The 19,702-nt window shown below is 33.6% G+C and overlaps 1 protein-coding gene across 5 annotated transcripts; it reads left to right on the top strand.

Moving 5' to 3' along the window:
* The first annotated feature begins 295 nt into the window (after positions 1–295).
* LOC148629515 (uncharacterized) lies at positions 296–11,779 on the top strand. Of its 5 annotated transcripts, XM_088552637.1 has the most exons (4): positions 296–619; positions 5,219–5,319; positions 7,979–8,006; positions 9,341–11,779. In XM_088552637.1, the coding sequence occupies exon 4, from the start codon at positions 9,575–9,577 to the stop codon at positions 11,711–11,713; it is 2,139 nt and encodes a 712-aa protein (XP_088408763.1). In that variant the 5' UTR covers positions 296–619; positions 5,219–5,319; positions 7,979–8,006; positions 9,341–9,574; the 3' UTR covers positions 11,714–11,779. The 5 variants fall into 5 exon arrangements, with proteins under 5 accessions (XP_088408763.1, XP_088408746.1, XP_088408742.1 ...); XM_088552620.1 differs by lacking the exon at positions 7,979–8,006; XM_088552628.1 differs by lacking the exons at positions 296–619; positions 7,979–8,006 and adding an exon at positions 4,486–4,504.
* Positions 11,780–19,702: the final 7,923 nt, after the last annotated feature.

Below are 19,702 nucleotides of genomic sequence, written 5' to 3'. Positions count from 1 at the left end.
CAACGTTACTCGATCCCCATTTGTAATTAAGCCAGATAATGATAATGTTAAACAAGGTACTGCTCCATCCAGAGACAAACATTAAAAAAATCAAGCAGTTTTTTTTTAAATTTTTTGTTGTAATTAATTCGTTGATGAATCATACAGTGACATCAGTGCTCGGTGACTACTTCAATAATGATTGTATGGGGGTTCAATTTAAAGTTGATATAACGAAGCATAGTTCAAGTAATTAAATTTTATTGAGCTGAAAAACCTTTGAATGTATACCATTGTATAATTAACTTTCAATTCACTGATCCATGTTAGAAGATGTAAAGATACCGTATGCTTATATCAATGTTTACATTTCACGATTGACAAACTTTAAAATCATACTATTATAATATTTTGTAACACAGTCCTGGGTCGAACGCTGTGTAATCTTATCGATTTGGACTTAAAGGAAATATTTGTACACAAATAAACTACCTATAGATTCGCAGTCCGTTTTTAAAGTGTCCAAACCCCATTTAAAATGCATTCAGTGGCTAATGGATTACAGATAGAGAGCCCATGATTGTTGGACGATATTTAGGATTAGTGCACCGGTAACAATTATTCTACACACATATAAAAGGTAAGAATCTCTAATCTAAACCACTGTTATGATATACCAGTTAATATTTATTCTTCAACAAAGTCATAATCAAAACAATTAGTTCTATAAATTTTAATTTTGATTCATGATTCTAAAGTTATTTTAACACAGATAACATGGATTTATAGTGTATTTTTGGTAGTGATAAAAGCTACCAGGTGTGCATAAAGGTGAGTTCGTGTAGTCTTATGGATTTTTAAGATTTAAGAGAAATAAATATCCCTTTCAGACGACAGATTGTTCACACATTGGTACATTATATTCAAACAACCAAACAGAAGGGAATTCTAACGAGGTTCATATCCTACGCTGGTAAACCCCCAGTATCGACATTTGCACTTTCCTACAAAAAAAATGTCTACATTGCACTGATAAACTTCGCCCAGTAGATTATGTATACCGATCGTGTCTTGCACGAATGTGAATCTTTTATGTTGTCTGTCTGTCATCTATGGTGGCCAGTCTGTCTGCTGTCTTAATTTATTTTCTGAAGATAATATAGAACACAATATTCACTATTGTGTGACAGATATAGTTTCGAATTTCTCGTTTGTGATTTGCATGGCATTCAACTTGCCTTTAAAATACATTCTGAATAGCAGTATACCCTTGTCTAGACATTTTTAAAGTATCTGAATCAGCCCACTGTTGTGCCATGATGCTTTTGTTTATATCTTCCACTCTGAATAAAGAATCTTCATAAATATTAATTGCAAGATCTTAATCTTGAAAAAAAAGGCATTTCATCGACTCTTACTTCAAAAATATACTCTGTTATTAGATAATTGAAAATGACATTTTTTTTTTTGTGGAAAACATCCCGGGATGCCTATTTACATGTGCATACAGCTTGCATTGACTTTGATTGGGGATAATAGTATAATTAAAGAGGCTGTGTCTTCCTTATTTCAAGACATACATGGACCTTGAAAGCTTTGAGCTGTCGTTTTCAAATTATATTATATGCATATCATTTCGTTACTATAGATGACATGACATGAGTCAACCCTTAGTCATACATCGGTTTTTATCAGCCGATTTTTAATTCCAAATCACTCTCTATAGAGTCAAGTTTTAGTCTTAATTTCCTTAGGTAAAGCCTTTAAAATTTTGATACTACTTGAAAGGTAACGTAGTTCTAGTGGGACAGAACCTTTAGATCTAATGATGTTTAAACTGTAACATAAACCACTATCATGTCGGTCCATACTTCACCTTTAAATCAGTACTTTTCTATTATCTGTACTATGTCTTAATCTGGCAAAGTTAATGATTCTTTTCATAAAATATAATTATATATCGTTGTGAAATATTGTAAGTTATTAAAGTTACAAAGCTTGACAGAGAATAATGGTGTTTGATATGAGTATAACTTCACTATATAGACCCAAAGAACGCTTTCTCCACGAAAAAGTGTTGATATTATAGTAAGTTGAAAGAATTTTATTTAAATCTTTATTCTGGGGGCGTGTCGTCAACTATACTCAAAGTTCTTATTAAAAAGGAAATAATCTTACACCATGAGAAATAAAATTCATCCTTCTTTTCATATATAGTGTGATCCTTGTACATACCAATACCATTCTGACGTTATTGCATAATAAATTGGATTATTCAGATGTCGGATTACGATGTACCACTGTGTAACGCTTAACTTGCTGAAGAAAAAGTTACAAATTAAACTGAATTGTCAAAATCTGTATCCGGAAAGAACTTGCCTTAAAATGAAATACATTACTTCTACGCAGACTTTTTGTATCGCGCTAGAACTCTAACAAATAGGCTTCTGGAACAGGGTTATGTTGCTACAAGATTGAAGTCATCACTACAGAAGTTTTATGGTCGTCATCATGAACTCGTGGATCGTTATGGTGTATCAATCTGCACCATGAAAACTGATTTATTCAACGGGTCATAGTTTTCCTTTACTCGTTGGTCTACCCTGGACTTGACATTTTATGAGCAACTAGGCGGGTGTTTCTAGAAAAGCAGAGAACGCTTACCCTACCGGTACATCTGGTCCATGCTCCCAGTTTTTAGTGGAGTCCGAGTTGCTCATTTGTTTTTTGTTACTTTGTATGTATGGTTTTAGTTACTTTATGTTCTTTGTTGTGTATGTCTGTTTTCCATGTCTGGTCTTTGTCCCTGGATTACATTACTTTGATTACCGCTATAACCTTGGTTTCCTTGATTACTCTTTCTACTATATATTTTTGCCGATTATGTGTGCATATATTGTAGTTATTGTAATTTCCTAAACCGAGCTTTTGGTATAACGTATACAGTGTTTATGTTAATTATTGAATATTTACAAAAATAGCAAGAAATGCCATAAATATCTTCTGTGGATCATTTGTACAATTTGGTCATTGCTTATTTACCTGCTGTTGTCCATTTATTGAACTTGATAATGTTCTTGTTGTGATTTTCTGTTCCATTGTTTTAATAAAGCTTTCATTAAATTGATTAGGCTTATTCCCCTATATGCACTTCTTGTTCAGCTAATCTGAATTAACTTTAAGTTTCTAAGTTTTTTTTTAAATCTTGATATTGTTTAACTTCCGTAAAGTAAAACTGACACCGTCAGATAGTATAAAAGTGTTTTTCATAAGTCTTCAATTTATTATTTATGTTACTTAAGTATATATATGGGCAACTCTTCCGCTGACCCTGTGCATAATGATGTTTTTTGGCCAGCTACAGTCTGTCCTGTGGTTTGATGGTTTCTTTTATATATTTCATAAGTGTTCAGATGACATTGGAACGAGATACACGCCTGTAAAGTATTCAGATGCCATTGCCATTACTTATTCTTGCCGTACCCCAGTTAGTTATGAATTAATTTCTAAAACTGAAATTATGGATTACATTCTTTTGATTACCGCTATAACCTTGGTTCCCTTGATTACTCTTTAATTATTTGAACAAACAATAAAACACAGTCCTCGAAAACGAAACACAGAAGGAAGGTAAACTTTATTTCCCGATAGAATCGCCTTGTCTGTGACATTATTTACCATTCCGTAACACTGTACCATGACAAAGCTGCTTGGGAACACTGGTACATACAATCGCTCAAATCAATGACTTGAATTCCTTTCTCGATCATTTAAATTTCTTTTGTATGCTGCTATTGTCATAGAAAATCTTTGTATTGAGCAAATGTCTTTAAGGGCAATAAAGAGTAGATGAAAGGTCCCATTTTCTTTGTGTCCAAATTAATTAGTATAACTGCCATGCAAGGATCTTTAATGAGTGTCAAAACTGTCCATGGATAAATATTTTGACATGTAGTTATCAAATATTGTACCACCACAGACATTTCTTTGCTACGGACAAGGTGTTTGCTAACAATAACACTGTCACATCTTACAGTATCTGTGTCAGACACAAAGAAGACGGCATAGACATCTTATACATACAGTCTTTGCATTCCTGAAACATTTCAATAGTTGTTTCTCATTTTTCAAGTGGATCAAGTGTCTTTTCTCACTCTATTATATCAATAGAAGTTATTTTTTCCTTCTCAATCTTCCCTCAAAATCTATAAGAAATATTTCTCCGCTAATGGGGTCATTAACAGTCCGACCTTAGCGACTGGAGCCCGGCTGATCACAATGCTACCAATTATCGGGGTATTGTGCTTTCAGTCATGGTTCATTTTGAGAGTTATAATGTTACCTCATCATTATCGCTTTACGATAAAAGGTACTATGGACCATAAAGTTATTTATGTTACCAAGATGGCTATAGCTATACATTTTTGTATTGTATTGTATCAGTCGCTTTGCTTCAAAAAGTACTTTGTATTTGCTACTTGATGCTTTCAAACGAATATTACAAAATGTGTGAATTTATATAAAGGTAAGGTCTTAAACTTAAATTTTTATCATTAAAAATGTTTCTGAAGACCCATTCAAGAAAATGATTAAATTATAGGTATATTGTGTTTCATGAAATTCGAAATAAATGTGAATCACAATCGACTATTGAACGTTAAAAGCACAGTTGTGTGATAAGTTATTTCTTTCCGAAGCTTTAAACTTGTTTTATTGTACTATTTTTACGTTTCACTTTCTTTGTACTTTAAAACATACAATGATGCTTTGCATAAGCAGGTCTTAATATGACAGACTTTATTTTCCTTGCTGTGGTTTTAATTTGTACTAAACACCGTAATGTAAACCAAGGTCTTTGTAATCAATCTAATATTATCGCATTCAATCTAATAAGGTTGTGTCACATGACGTACGTTTAGAATGGTTCCGTTGTACAAATTCTTTGTGGATAATTCAAAGAAATCCATCAATTTAATTTGTATGGATACTGATGTATTATGCATTGTGGAAAAATGACTATTACATATATGCCAATTCACATCGGCAATGATGTACTCCTGCGTTATTATTGGTATGGCATTATCAAAAGTTTAACAGAATACACTACCGCTTGACAAATTTATGCTTTTTCACTTGAATACAGTTATACACACCTTAGAACACACACACACACACGTCATACTTAATCTATTTTATTGTTGCATAGTCATTCTTGTGTGAAAAACTACCACTGTTACAGATTGTGTTCATCGTGCATATCATCAGTTCTATTTCGAAAAGCGGATACGACGAACTTAACAAATGGAGTATTAAGACATTCCACCTAACACAAAACCATCTGTATGTATCATTAATTTATATTGTTGAAATTTTTTAAAAAATGCCCGAGTGCATAAAAATGTCAAAATCCTACAAAATTATGACAGTTGTAATAGCTCAGCATTTTTAAAAGACAAATCGATTCAGAAAGCATTAAACGATAGAATTTGATAGAATTTAAAACCTTAAAAAATCGTACAAAATATGTATTGGATGTCATCTGTTAACCTATTTGTTGTGATTTGCATGGCTACGCTCACCTGTTTCTTCATATAAGTCAGATATATTATTTATTCATTATCAAGTATTAAAGTAAAACATTAACATTCACCCATGATCTATGGATTTCAGAACGACAACAATGTCTATGTGACGTCTCAGATGATATGCATGTACGTGCACCTGCATTCTGATGTTACAATGGGAAGCCTTTGTCAATGTCTACAATTAAATGGATATTGCAATTCACAGAGTTGTAAAAATCCATAATTCCAACCGTTTTTATTCATTAAATCATCGTGTAAGATCCATATGTTAGTTTACATTTCTTCCCATGCCATTGTGATAAAAATTCTTTGTACGCAGGATATAAGTGTTTGTGAGTTTACATTACTTGCAGTTCTATTGTCATGTGAATTCTTTGTGTTTGATAAAAGTCAGGGGAGACCTATTCTGTTGGTCTTGTTACCATACTACTAAGCTTGGTGTTAAAGTTACGCTAATGTTATATTTTTCATAATATTGAAAATCTTGTTAATAGTTAAATGTTTGCAAATAGAATAGCTTGTGGTTATAGAACAAGTGGTACTCTTATAAATAATCATATAAAAGTCTCTTAAGTATGGAACATTCTTATATGTATTATATACATATATCTGGTCTATAAAATATGTCAACAGATTTTAACAGAAATTTAAGCTTAATAATTGATTTTATCCAAAGTTAATGAAAAGCAAACTGTTGCTGTAGTTTCAATTTGTAATTGTATAAACACTGATTTATTTTTGTATAGTATTAAAGTGCATGACAATTTCACTAAGTGCGTGTGGTGGTCATAATGAACGTGCAAATAGGGCTACTCATAATCAAATACATGTAGGTGTCTAGAGAAAAAATGGGGTGGCACGCATTTGTAAAGAGTCAAAAGTGTAAAATTTAAAGAATGCGAGAAGAAAAGTTAGGAAAATTATAAATAAAAATGACCCTTTTCAAAGACATAGGTAGGAATATTCTCAATTTTGCCCATATTGAGTATCCATGTTACCTCATTGAAACAGTGTTTCCTGATAAAAATGAAACCAGTTCAATGGGCCTAACGTTCTTGTGGCGGATTTCATCAATTAAATAAAAGAATGCTGAACTGCCTACAAAAGTGTCACTATTACAACGACTTGTAGTATTAGCTACTGTAATACAACATCAGACAATAATGTTTCAGTATTCTGTGATCTACTTAGTTTACAGTATGTACTACATCTATTGATATTATTAACCTCATTTCGTCTGAAATAAGGAGTACAAAGCTTTTTCTTGGGTTTCTTTAGCATGTTTTTCTCGTTCAAAATTCTTGTACACATCTGGTATCATTATGGGCTATCATTTTATTCTTTTTAAATTGTAGGTAACATTATATCATTAATGGAGGGGAAATTTCCATAAATAGTAGATTCATTTTCATAGACAGTCACGCTAAGTAATGAATTATAATGGCGGGTGTCTAATTATATGGTGTGTTGGCCTTTTCATATGGCATAAATAATGAGATGGTGGTGTATATGAACACTGTTATGAATACAACAATGTGATGTAGGGTGATACCGTTACTATATTCTGTAGTTATTATCAAAGCAGTGTTCACACTCTTATAGAGCTTAACTCGTAAAAGGGAAATAAAACCCTATTTCTTCTTAGTTATTTGTGTCCTAACCAGGGGATTGCTGTTTGCAATGTAATACTTATAGGTTTTGACCTTGATAGTAATATTCTTGGTTTGGATACGGCATTTCACGGTGAGCTATGTAGTTGACCTATCCTTATTTTGGTTGTTACAATTTATTTAATTTTTTTGGCTCCTTGATTTATGTAATTTGTGTCTTACACCTATTCCAACTACTTAAGGAACGGACCCATAATTTAATGTTCTGTCTACATGTTTGTTTTGTTAACTAAGAGTCCAGTACTTTTTTCATGAATGAAATTAGCATTAGTTTAAGCATTTTTAATGGCTGAATGGAACTTCAAAAGTGAACAGAACCAGTCAACCAATCCTTTGACTAATGGAATGGCTAAGTGCTGTGGTCATTTCGAAATCAAAAATGATAATTTTATCTAAATAGTATTTCTACATGACTTTGTTAAAAGGACATCCAAACATCTCTCTCTATATTAATCTTCAACTGTCTCCGTGTTTCCAAATAGCATTAATATCCGAGGGAACACGGGGTCTTTACAGCAACGCATAGCTAATAATTACAGTATACCATCTTTTATCTATCAAAACAAATATAGCGATGTAAAAGTAAACATTATGTTGTGAGATCAACATTTATCTTCTCCGTTTCTTATCGTGACATTTGTCGTTAAAAGATTATCCGAATCATTTACAATTTTAATTCACTTAGAAAAAAAGTTCTTACTCCTGTACAATTGTAACGAAATTGTTTTTGTGTTTACTTGTTAGCGATGTTCGATGCCTCGGGCCAAATAAGGTAAACAGTTATATTTCATTCATGGTGTGAAGAAGTGCACGTGCTTTGTCTTTATCAGATAAATGATGATTTAATTTTTATTTGAATTTTTATAGTAGGGGCAATTTGGAGCATGTGTTTGATTGCTGGTACATGTAGTTGCAATATTTGTTTGTGTCGTTTATATATCACCGAAATTCTTTTACTAACATGTGTATAGAATTATGAGCCACAATTGAATGTAATACAGACATAACATTTATTTTCTCCTAATCATCAATTTAAACACATCACAAGACATTATTTTTGCATGTATTATTCTGTCAGCAATAATGAATGAACTGTACCAATGGTGTCAATCTCACCTTCTTACATTTTTGTATCATTTTATCGTCTCAGACACATGTTCTAAGTAGTGTTTGTCTGTATGTTCGTTACGGTGTTCGATAGTTGCCTCCATTTTTCGTATTGATTAGTCTCTTGATTGATGTTTACAATTCAAAAACTTTTGCACTATGCCTTTGTCATCGCCATTTTCTTTGCTATCTTTTATTGTAGAAGAGATATATTTATTCATTTAGTTTCTAAAATTTATCTCATTGATAAAGAAATGATAGGGCATACCCTATATTCATTTTGCTTTTGTTATGAAGATTTTTTTTCTTATATTTGCAGTCACATCTCCCCTTTTAAATACAAACTTTCGTGGGAAATAACCTTGTATCTTGGTTCAATGAAGTTTCAAAACTAACTCTATATAACTGAATCAATGAAAAGCCGACTTACTATTGAAAAGATTAGGCTTACATTGTGCACACATTGTAACTGAACAATAATGAAAGGTGCTTTAAGAGAAATGTTTAGGGCCTTATCACATTGACAGTTGATTTACAGTGAAAGCGAAAGACGAACACGTTTGAAAAGGTTCTGATCCTTGGATGGACAACTCAATAATATCTGTGAACTCGTGTGGAATAAACAAAAACTTGACATTCATTCAAACATCAGGCTTTACTACAATGATTTAAACACACATAAAATACAATATTGAAGTAGTCTTGTAACTGAATCGCAAACCACTAGTTTAAAAGATCTATTGATATTTTAAAAAGACTCGTATTTTACATCCTAAGGTTGATACCCTTGTTTTTGTTCTGATTGTCGAGTTTTAACATTGCATTGTACCCGGTTTGATATTACATACCAAGTTAGATTATCTACATACAAAGTAAGGGCGAGATGTGCTGTTAAGTTAACATTTTAATTATGTGTTAAAAAGTTAAAAATGTGTTTTATTTGAATTACTAAACGGAATTTTACATTGTATTCTAATTAGATGCCATTCTCTTTTGTAGAATTTAAGAAACCTGATGTTTATGACTACTGAAAATCTGAATAAATGCACAATTTTAAAAAAAAGGAACAATGTGAATTAAATGAAATGGATTTAAAACTTTTGGATTTTTGTTACTACAACAATGACACAACAAACGGGACAACGAACTTTGATCCTCACTAATGTGTGTTTTAAAATTCAGTATCCATTGATCCTCTAGGCTAGCTATGTCAACAACAATCCCCTCCTGATAATGTTGGGAATAATACTCTCTGTCAGCAGTATGGTGCTATACTTAGCTGAGACTGGTATCCATATCCATATGTCTGTCAGTCTGTATTCTGCAGATCTCACGTCGTCCATTATCATTATATCTTTTGCTGCAGGACCACTTCTTCTCGTCAATATCATATCGACTGTACTAGTGCTTAAAACAATGGATTTTACTGGCAGAGCTTGTGCAAGGACTATATGTATCATCCTTCATGTTTTACAAGTAGGATTACTGTGGCGGTGTCTAAAACTCTTATTACTGTTTGATGAAAAAGACTGGAGGGAGTTTCTATCGCTCAGGTTAATACACACAGCTTTACAAAGTATACCAATCGCCGTCCTTAAGGGTAGCCATTATTTTAGCGGTACGGATACTAGCACCGAAGCAATAATTCTAGTAGTAATTTCAGTTACTGGCAATGCAATCGTGTTCTCAATGTATAATACTAAAAGGTTTCTTTTTGAGACGGACGAATTCTCAGAATTTAGTGTTAGGGTTCGTAAACCTTTTGGAGTTATCATCCTTACATTCGGAACAATATTTTTGATGTTTTCTCGTTGTGGTTCCATAATGTTATTTTTTGCATCATTGCCACTTTGGCTTCCTCTGCCATTAGGAATTCATTTCATTATTTATTTGTTATCATCAATAGTTCATCTGTTTCGTAAAACAGGAGGCAGCGTAGTCGACTTCCTGAAGATCATACCAATATCGTATTTTAATATATTTGAGTTATTTAGCCAAGAGAATCAAAAGATTCAGTGTAGTAATGTGTTGTTATATAGTGGTATTTTGTTACAGAACGTTATGATGACAGGAGTTTGGATGATGGACAATAATTGGGATTACAAGTACGAGTTAGGAACTATTGTCTCCATTATACTTACTTTCGTTTGTGGAATGTTTCTTAAATGTTGTAGCTGCAGTTATCTTCAAAATGACAAATTCGAGCCGTTCTCAGATGCAACATTTCAACTGGCTTTAAAAATAACAAAGAATCAATCTCCAGAAATTCTTGGAACTACTAACGAGACTCAAAACGAGATAAAGAATCACGAGAAGTACCATGAATCAGATAATCATCGTTCTGTTATAAGTTTGGAAAATGGATATATACATAAAACTCCACAGACCACGCATAAAAATATATCTGGTGGTAATACTGTTGAAAGAAGTAGGAAAGAGGAATATTCAAATACTAAAGATTCTACTCCCAATCGGAGAAAAGCACGGAAGTCAAGTTTTAGTAATGCTGATCTAGCATCAAGTAACAGTAGAAATACAAACACTTTGAACATAAGTGATCCTAATAATGTGTTCAATGACCTTCATCAAAATGAAATTCTTCAGAATGCTCATACTATGCCATGTCTGGCTACAAGGCAACACCCAGGCCTAACAGTCAGGTCCTCAAGTAGAAAATCCACAAGTGTTGAAGCAAAACAATCTTTTTCTAAAAGTCCACCAAAAAATAGAAAGAATCCTTTGCCATTATTTCCAAATGAATGCTCCAATTTTGTGTCAAACAAAACATTCGATACTAAACACGTATTGAGCAATTCTGTAGATGAGTATAATGGGAGTGATACGGACTCAACATACTCAGACTATACATATAGTTACTATGATACCACTGATTGGTCAACGATGTCATGTGATTCAAATAGCGCGCTGACATGGCCACCATCCAATCCGATGACATTTATAAACCTACACAACTTGCCGAAGGAAACAACATCGGCATCAGACAGTGTTCAGTTTTGGCTATCTCAGTTAAAAGACTGGGAGGCTTCGTTAGAGGATTCATTTCATTCATTTGACAAGTGTTCATCACCTGCTCCTTCATCAGAACACGCAGATAAAGTCAGCTCAAAATACTCAAACTTTGCCAGAGAAAATCAGATGTCCGAAAATGTCAGAACTAAAAAGGAATCCGACATACTACTCCGTCCTAAAGATGCATTACTGCAATTCAGAAACTCTGAGAATTACAGTTACCTCCCTTATAATAAATCCGATGTGGACAATAATCGACACTTATCAGGAGACAGTACTATTGTGATATGGCATGACAAAGAAACAAATCCAAACAGTGCAATTCAAGAATCAATGGTCTGATAGGTCATTAATTCAAACACAGTATGCATGTATGAAAATGATAATAATGAAATTTTTACGACACTCTTCATTTTTATTTTTCAGAACAAAACAAGGAGTGTTTTCAATTAAGGTTGCTTAGAAGGTGTTCTGTTGCAATACTATGTATTTCCATCTGCTTTTTAATTTCATCATTGAGAATATAATATACGTAAAAAACACAGTCTTGTCATCAGCTCCAATATAAAAAGAACAGGCACTAAAAGAAAACGAAAACAATTGTCCTGTATATTGCATAGACTCTGCTAATTAAAGAATTCTATAATGTAGATACACCCATATTTGCATCACAACGAATATGACAATGTTGCTAAATTTATACACGCTTTCGACCCCCCTCCCCCCACCACCAAAACAAAATGTACCAAAAATGTACCAAAAACCTTTTACATGTAGGTACAGTAGTACAGACAACAGAAAAAAGGCAGTGTTATTTCATCTTACTTTCAATAATTTTGCTGCTGAAGGATAATAAGAAATGCTTGTTTTGGACTGGTTCTATCCAAGTTATTTTAGAATGTATAGAAGAACACACATGAAACTCGCTTAAACATGCTAAGAACGATCCCTATAAGTATTGTTGGCATACTCATACAGATATCTTAAAAAAAGATTCATCGATTTCTAAAACACATTTTTTTTCAAAATTCAATTTAGAACTGAATTTTTTAAACAAAAGTAATCAAAGAGAAGATCGTCGAAAGACAGGGCGTTAATTTACTGAAGTGACATATCCTACGGTAGAAACATACCGATCTTCTTGAAACGGACTGTTTGTTGAACGAATGAAAGTTATAAAAAGGGTACAAGACTCACCCAGAAAAGTTCTTTTAACTAGCCAAAGCGAAATCGTTTATTTATTGCATAACAACTTACTTGGTAGGTCGGTTGTCATAAGTCATTCAATTTATCTTACTATTGAATTCTGGTCTTAATGACTCAAATGTACTGGAGGCTTCCTATCACTGTAAAAAGTGATTATATAGCCGCCCCATTTGCTGGGCGGGTGAAAATCTTTCTCGAATCAATAGATAAAATGTCACAGATCCCTGGTTTGACCAAAGTAACTGAAGTGGGTGTGGCTGAGTATATTGTGTTTATATATTGTTTAAATATATATCCGCTTATAACAATATCGACTTATTCAGAGAATAGATGCTGATGAATTAAAAGACATCAGAGTTATTAGATAAGTTTCGTATTGAATTTTGTATGGTTTAAGGAGGTAGACCTAGGGTAAAGGACATAACTCTTAAAATCATTGGAACGTTTGTATTCAGCATTTTACATCAGCCTTATGTAAGCATCTAATTAACTTGGATTCATTTTATTCTGCTTCAAACGAAAGCTTGAGAGGCTTTGTTGAAATTGAATATGATACAAACATATCACTTATTTCAAGAGTTATGTCCCGAACCCTAGGTCTACCTCTTTAACTCATACAGTGAGTAAAGTTTCAGCGGGTCAACTTATGATAAAAAAGATGCTATTCACATTGAAACTCGAAATTGGCAAAATATTCCGAACCAACAAAATAAAGATAATTAATAGGCATAAAACATCATGGCAAATACAGAAAAAAAAAACGGGAAATAGAGAATATCAACAAACACAATGTTGACACCAGAAGTAAGTACGACACATATAAAAACAGGAGATAAAGAATACAAGACAGCATACAAGAAGTTTAAGCATTTGCAAATGAACTCCACTAAAACAAACGGGAGAGACATCAGGTGCTTCGGAAAATGAAGCATGCCCTGCTCTGTCGGCAGCATCTACCTCATCGCATTTTTGTACAAACCAAGTTACCGTCAAGTTTGGTTGCTTTTCAATCCAGTAAGTGGTGAAATATAACTGAAGATATTTTGATGACTCCATAAAACTTCTGTAGTGATGGTTTGCACAAAGGCTGAACATCACTGTCGTAGAAGCTGTTTTGACAGTGTCTTCGCTCTATTAAAAAGTCCTTATACAAATAACATACACGATTTTAAATTTATACTCAATATGCTGCATATGTTAGTATATTGCTATTTAGAATGTGGAAGTTACAATTGAAAAGTCAGTCACCACGTTTGACATAAAGTTTTCGATTTCCATGGCCAACGTCTAGTTTTATTTTTTACGTATGAAACTGAAGAAGTTGTATCAGTTTTCCCTTTAATTTCAAGCATCATGGATCATGAATAACGTTTTAGAAATGTACACTATTTAATGAATATCGGAAAGAGATAGCATTCTTTAAATTTGGAAAAAAAATATAAACATACGATCTTTTGATTTTGTATAGCATGAGAAAGTTAACTATATTATTACCTACATCAATCAGAAGTTATCAATAAAAGTAAAAAAAAATGAACTCTATATAACTTGGTAAGTGTAAAAGGTTCGGTGCTATTTGCCAGACAATTCTTTCTAAGACGTACAATAATTTGCAGCAAAGACGGAGATAATGACTTTATGATATGAAATATTTCACCAATTGCTAAACATTCTCTCAAGAGGATGGATATCTTTGTCTAGACACTTTTTGTTTATTGCAAGGAGTTCAGTCGGCATTGAAACTAAAGATCTGCGATGATTATACAAGTCAGAAAAGATTTTTTGTTCTAAACTAGTTTCTTCAGACTCTTAATCAAAGAAAGATAATTCAATGGCTAAATCAGTCGGTTTATTTATGTTAGTACATTTATCAATAATGGACATTTACCGAAGTCAATACAATACATATGATCTTGCAGGTCCATATATAACATATTGACTGAGTGAAAGTCCTTAACCTATATATTACATATGTAGGTAATTTATTTTCGTTTTGTCTGCTTCGTCTGCGGCGCTTCCACCATGATTGGTAGAGAGTAATTACGGAACGGAACGGTTTATATCCGGATTTAAATTTAGAAGTATAGCGTCAATATACATATAAATAAAAACATAGCGTCAATATATTTAAAAATTGAAACAAAGCTTCATGTACGTGGAATATTCTTTGCATCACGTGATCATAATAACCAATGAACAAAGAAGGCTGTTACACCATATGAAATATGATAAAATATCCGTTGCTTAAACATTATATTCATCTTGAGTAGTGGTATACTGAAACTAATTGAATAAAAAACCTTTAAAAAAACTAAAAAGTGAAAGAGCCCACTTTAAGGTACAAAAACATCTAAATAAATGCATCTTAAGTGTATTAATAAAAATGTGTATTTATTCCTGTGTAAATTTGTTTGCATTTTGATATGCGAAATTGTAAGAGGGGTAAGAGAGCTGTCCTCAGTCGTAAAAAAGTACTTTTCGTTTTTGTTTTGTTATCTCCTCTTTGTCAAAAATCCACTAGGAAGTAATAAACAATTATGTTGTGCAACAAGAGATTGAGCCGATAATCTGATAAAACGCATCTACATAAAATGTTAAATGACTCTATCAACAGATAGCACTTTCCGTACATCAGTTACTACACCCTTCATTTCTTTCAATATACGGCTAAGACAACGTTGCTTCGAGGAGATAATTTGACTGCCTTTATGGATATAAATCACCCCCCCCCCCAAAAAAAAAAAAAAAAAAAAAAAAAAATCTTTTATAACGCAGTTAACCAATCAAACGCACGATATGAGTGACGCTGACGATCAGCTAACTGTTCGTTTACTTGGTGTAATTGCCGTTTTTGTGCTAAGAATATACTCAATACTTTGCACTCATATATGGTATTTGTAATATATTATCATGACCAACTAAGGGATTTCATAACGTCCTTGGCTATTATTTGTCCACGAAAATCATATACATGTTTGTATTAAGTACGCGAAACATTTTTATATAATTATCACAGTAGCAATTTTTTTTAAAATCTGGATGAAATTTAGATTGTTAATCATTGTAAGTTATCGGTCACTTATTAGTTAGATTAACCCAATATTGCGCGGGAAATTAGTATCACCTTCCGTGAGAAGAAGATGTTACGGGATATGTATACTTTTATTAACCTCCAAGTGGAGAGTATGTAAATTACAAACAGTTACTAACAAGAAGATGAAGAATAAATACACATTCACATCATACTAACCATGAACCATTCAATCACTCGAACATACACCAATCGCGTACACCCAGATATAGATATAAATAACTATCAACACAGTGAACATATATTATGTATATATCAGAATAGAATGCATGCAAAATTAATGAAGTAAGGGATTTACCAGAGAAACAAAATATCAAAAATACACACACATTTGATTACATAAATACGCATATACTAATTCTTTCAACAAAACACACGGTTACGCACGAACGTTACACTCCCCTCCACACACACATACACACACAGTCTTGCACGCATCATCTAACACACACGTCATCACGATTACACCATCACAACATTACACACACACACACACACACAGTGAGTTACATTAAATTGTATTTAATTACCAAATGTTAAGTACGAATAAAAGAAAACAGGATGACTGTATGTATAATGTAATAATCACTTGTCGAAATCCTTGCACATTCTGTAGATGTACTGTACACAGTTAATTGCAAAACATTCTGATTCATCATGACTCAGTTAGCTCGAAAAATCGGTCACTATCACAGGAGAGAATAGTAAGAGCGTGCTTGGGTTGTATCATCCATACCATGCAGAGATACGCTGGAATCGATAGGCCCAATGTTAATAATGTCACACCAGAATTTGTCTCTTGATGAGTTGATACTAGAGCATGATGATATTATGTGTATAATAGAATCGTCGTAGAAATAACCACATTGATGGCACAAGGTTCTAGGAGTATCACAGGAAGGTTTAACAAGAGCACACAACGAGATGACGAACCTGCACTGCGTTGTGAGGCAGCTATGCTTCATTGTAATTGTCCATACACCTTGAGGTTCAACTTTGGATGAATAAATTTAAAATATTCAAACTCGGATTCTTGTCTTTCCAGAAAATACTTTTCTTCCTCAGAATTTACTTTGTTTTTTACAATGCGTTTCCGTAGTGGTGTTGATGGAAAATCAATATTTCTGACTAGATTGTCAACAAATTGCATTGGGTCATACTTTCTGATATCACATATAAAACAGACTTTTGACGTATCTGCTTGGTTGAGATGAAGGAGTAAGCGAGTAATGAAACTCTGACGAGGTAAACTTCTAGATGGAAGGTTGCATAGTCTGCCGAAAAACAATATTTTCTTAATTTCGATTATGCACGTGATTGATGTCCAACCAATAAGTGAAGTTCGGTTCTAGTTCTTTTTGGTAGACCTTGTATGTATTTACAAACGAATCGATGTGCACGTTCGAGAAGTAAATTTCAATTTTAATTTCATTGGTCTCTTTGAGAGTAACATACCTTGACTTTTAGCTTGTGAAAAGTTGAACTTCCATTGATAACTGTAGTTTGCACAAATATTAATCATATCTTGCATAAGTTGAATATTACCAGATATTAATGCGATGTCATCTGCCTGGACAGGACAGCCGGCTTGAATATCAATCAAGACAGCATCTACACCTTCCAAATATACAGAGGAGAATGTTTACAAAATGCTGGAACTTTTAATCGACAACATATTTGTCCAGTGTGGTGGACGTGTTTTTCAACAAACGGTCGGCATTCCAATGGGAACAAATTGTGCTCCTTTACTTGCTGACCTATTCCTTCACTCTTATGAGGCTGACTTTATAGCTGATCTGATCAGAAAGAAAGAATATCGTTTGGCTAGATCCTTCAATCTCAGTTTCCGCTCTATAGATGACGTATTATCTTTAAACAATCCTAATTTCGGGGATTTGATACATCGCATCTACCCAAAAGAACTTGAGATAAAGGATACTACAGACACTGTGAAGTCAGCCTCATATTTTGACCTACACTTAGAAATCGATGGTAAAGGGAAACTATTGACCAAACTTTACGACAAACGTGATGACTTTTCATTCAGAATTGTCAACTTTCCTTTCATCTGTGGCAACATCCCTTCGGCTCCTGCGCATGGAGTGTTCATATCACAACTCATACGTTATGCCAGAGCTTGCCGAAACTACGCAGACTTTTTTTTATCCCGCTAGAACTCTAACAAATAGGCTTCTGGAACAGGGTTATGTTGCTACAAGATTGAAGTCATCACTACAGAAGTTTTATGGTCGTCATCATGAACTCGTGGATCGTTATGGTGTATCCATCAGCACCATGAAAACTGATGTATTCAACGGGTCATAGTTTTCCTTTCCTCGTTTGCTACCAGGACTTGACTTTTTATGAGCAACTCGGCGGGTGTTTCTAGAAAAGCAGAGGACGCTTACCCTACCGGTGCACCTGGTCCATACTCCAGTTTTTAGTGGAGTCCGAGTTGCTCATTTACTTTTGTTACTTTGTATGTATGATTTTAGTTACTTTATGTTCTTTGTTGTGTATTACTGTTTTCAATGTCTGGTCTTTGTCCCTGGATTACATTCTTTTGATTACCGCTATAACCTGGGTTCCTTTGATTACTCTTTCTCTGATGCACTTAAAATGTTTATCAATTGATTAATATAAACAAGGTACAGTTTAGCCGACAACGAGCTACCTTGACGAATTCCTCTCTCAAGATTAAAGATACGAGAAAGTTTGTGGTTATATCTGACACAACCTCGACAGTTTATCACAGAATTTATCCAAAAGAGCCCAAAATTTCCCGGAAATTCCATTTTCAAACAATTTTATCTTGAGGCCATTATGGTTAACCGTGTCAAAGGCTTTTTGATTGTCAAGAAAGGTGACAATTACACTAGATTTCTTCTCCATGTAGTGATGCACAGTCTCTTAAAGGTTGAAAGATGAGAACATGCTACATAAATGTTTATGATACGCCATTTGTTGGGGATTGGGAAAGTTGGTGATCAGTTCGTAAATGCGACAGTCCAGAGGTTTTTCAAATACCTTGCAGACTGCTGGAATAAGAGAAATTCTTCTATATGAATTTACGTCGGATTTGGATTTATTTCCACCTTTACATAAGGGAATAATAACACTCTTTCCAGGTCGATGGAATCTCACCATTTTCAAATATCAGATTAAACAATTTGCTTAATTGATCTGCTAACAAATTTCCGCCATATTTCAAATGTTCCTAGCATACCACATGCTGTTTTATTCGGAAGACTATAAAGCATTTTAGTGAGTTCAGCACGATCAACATTATGAATAGTTATTATTCCTTCGACGAATTTCTAAAAGTTTTTCTTGTAATGTATCGTCTTTTGACCATCGGGAATCTTAACTATGTCTTCGAAGTGTTTTGAAAATTCGTTACATCAGATACACAGTGAAGAACCTTGTCGCCCGATTTTAATGTAACACAAGTATTCTTTTTCTGTTTACGTGAGTTGATAATCGACCATGCTAGTTTTTGATCTACCTCTATAGAGTTTTAAATAGTTTCTGATACTGATGTGAAATAATCATTGTATGCTTTTCTGGGCTCATCGCGGAAGGGTCTTTTCAGTGCTTTGTAATTATCATAAGACTCACAACTATACAATCTAGGTTTACCGTCATGTATTAATGCACCCCGTAGACGCATTACATCTCGCTATAGAGACGTTAACCGATCATTCCAATAGGGTTTAAGGTGCTTACGGAATTTGACCAGGGGCAGAGTTTCAGTAGTTGAATTAGACACAGCCTTAAGCAGTATATTATAATATGTTTCAATGTCATCACATTCATGTTGAGAAAGCGTCCATAAATGTTGAGAGACAGCAAAACTATAGTGAATCACTTTCCCAGTATTAACCGCGTTGTCCCATGCAATCCTACATGTAGTTGAATATTCTAAGTTTGTGTTTTCAATATATGGAATTATTGTCAATGAGCACAACACGGGGTAATAATCAGATATATTTACAGCATGATCGTCCAAAACATCGCGCTGATAACATTCGAAC

The sequence above is a fragment of the Perna viridis genome, chromosome 1 (genome assembly GCF_037379345.1).
Source record: "Perna viridis isolate PV_CMFRI_1.1 ecotype Kerala chromosome 1, ASM3737934v1, whole genome shotgun sequence".
Lineage (NCBI taxonomy): Eukaryota > Metazoa > Mollusca > Bivalvia > Mytilida > Mytilidae > Perna > Perna viridis.
This window is presented reverse-complemented; position numbering and strand designations above follow the sequence as displayed.

Excerpts from the sequence above, each read along its gene's own strand:
- LOC148629515 (XM_088552616.1), top strand. The coding sequence starts at position 9,575 with ATGTTGGGAATAATACTCTCTGTCAGCAGTATGGTGCTATACTTAGCT.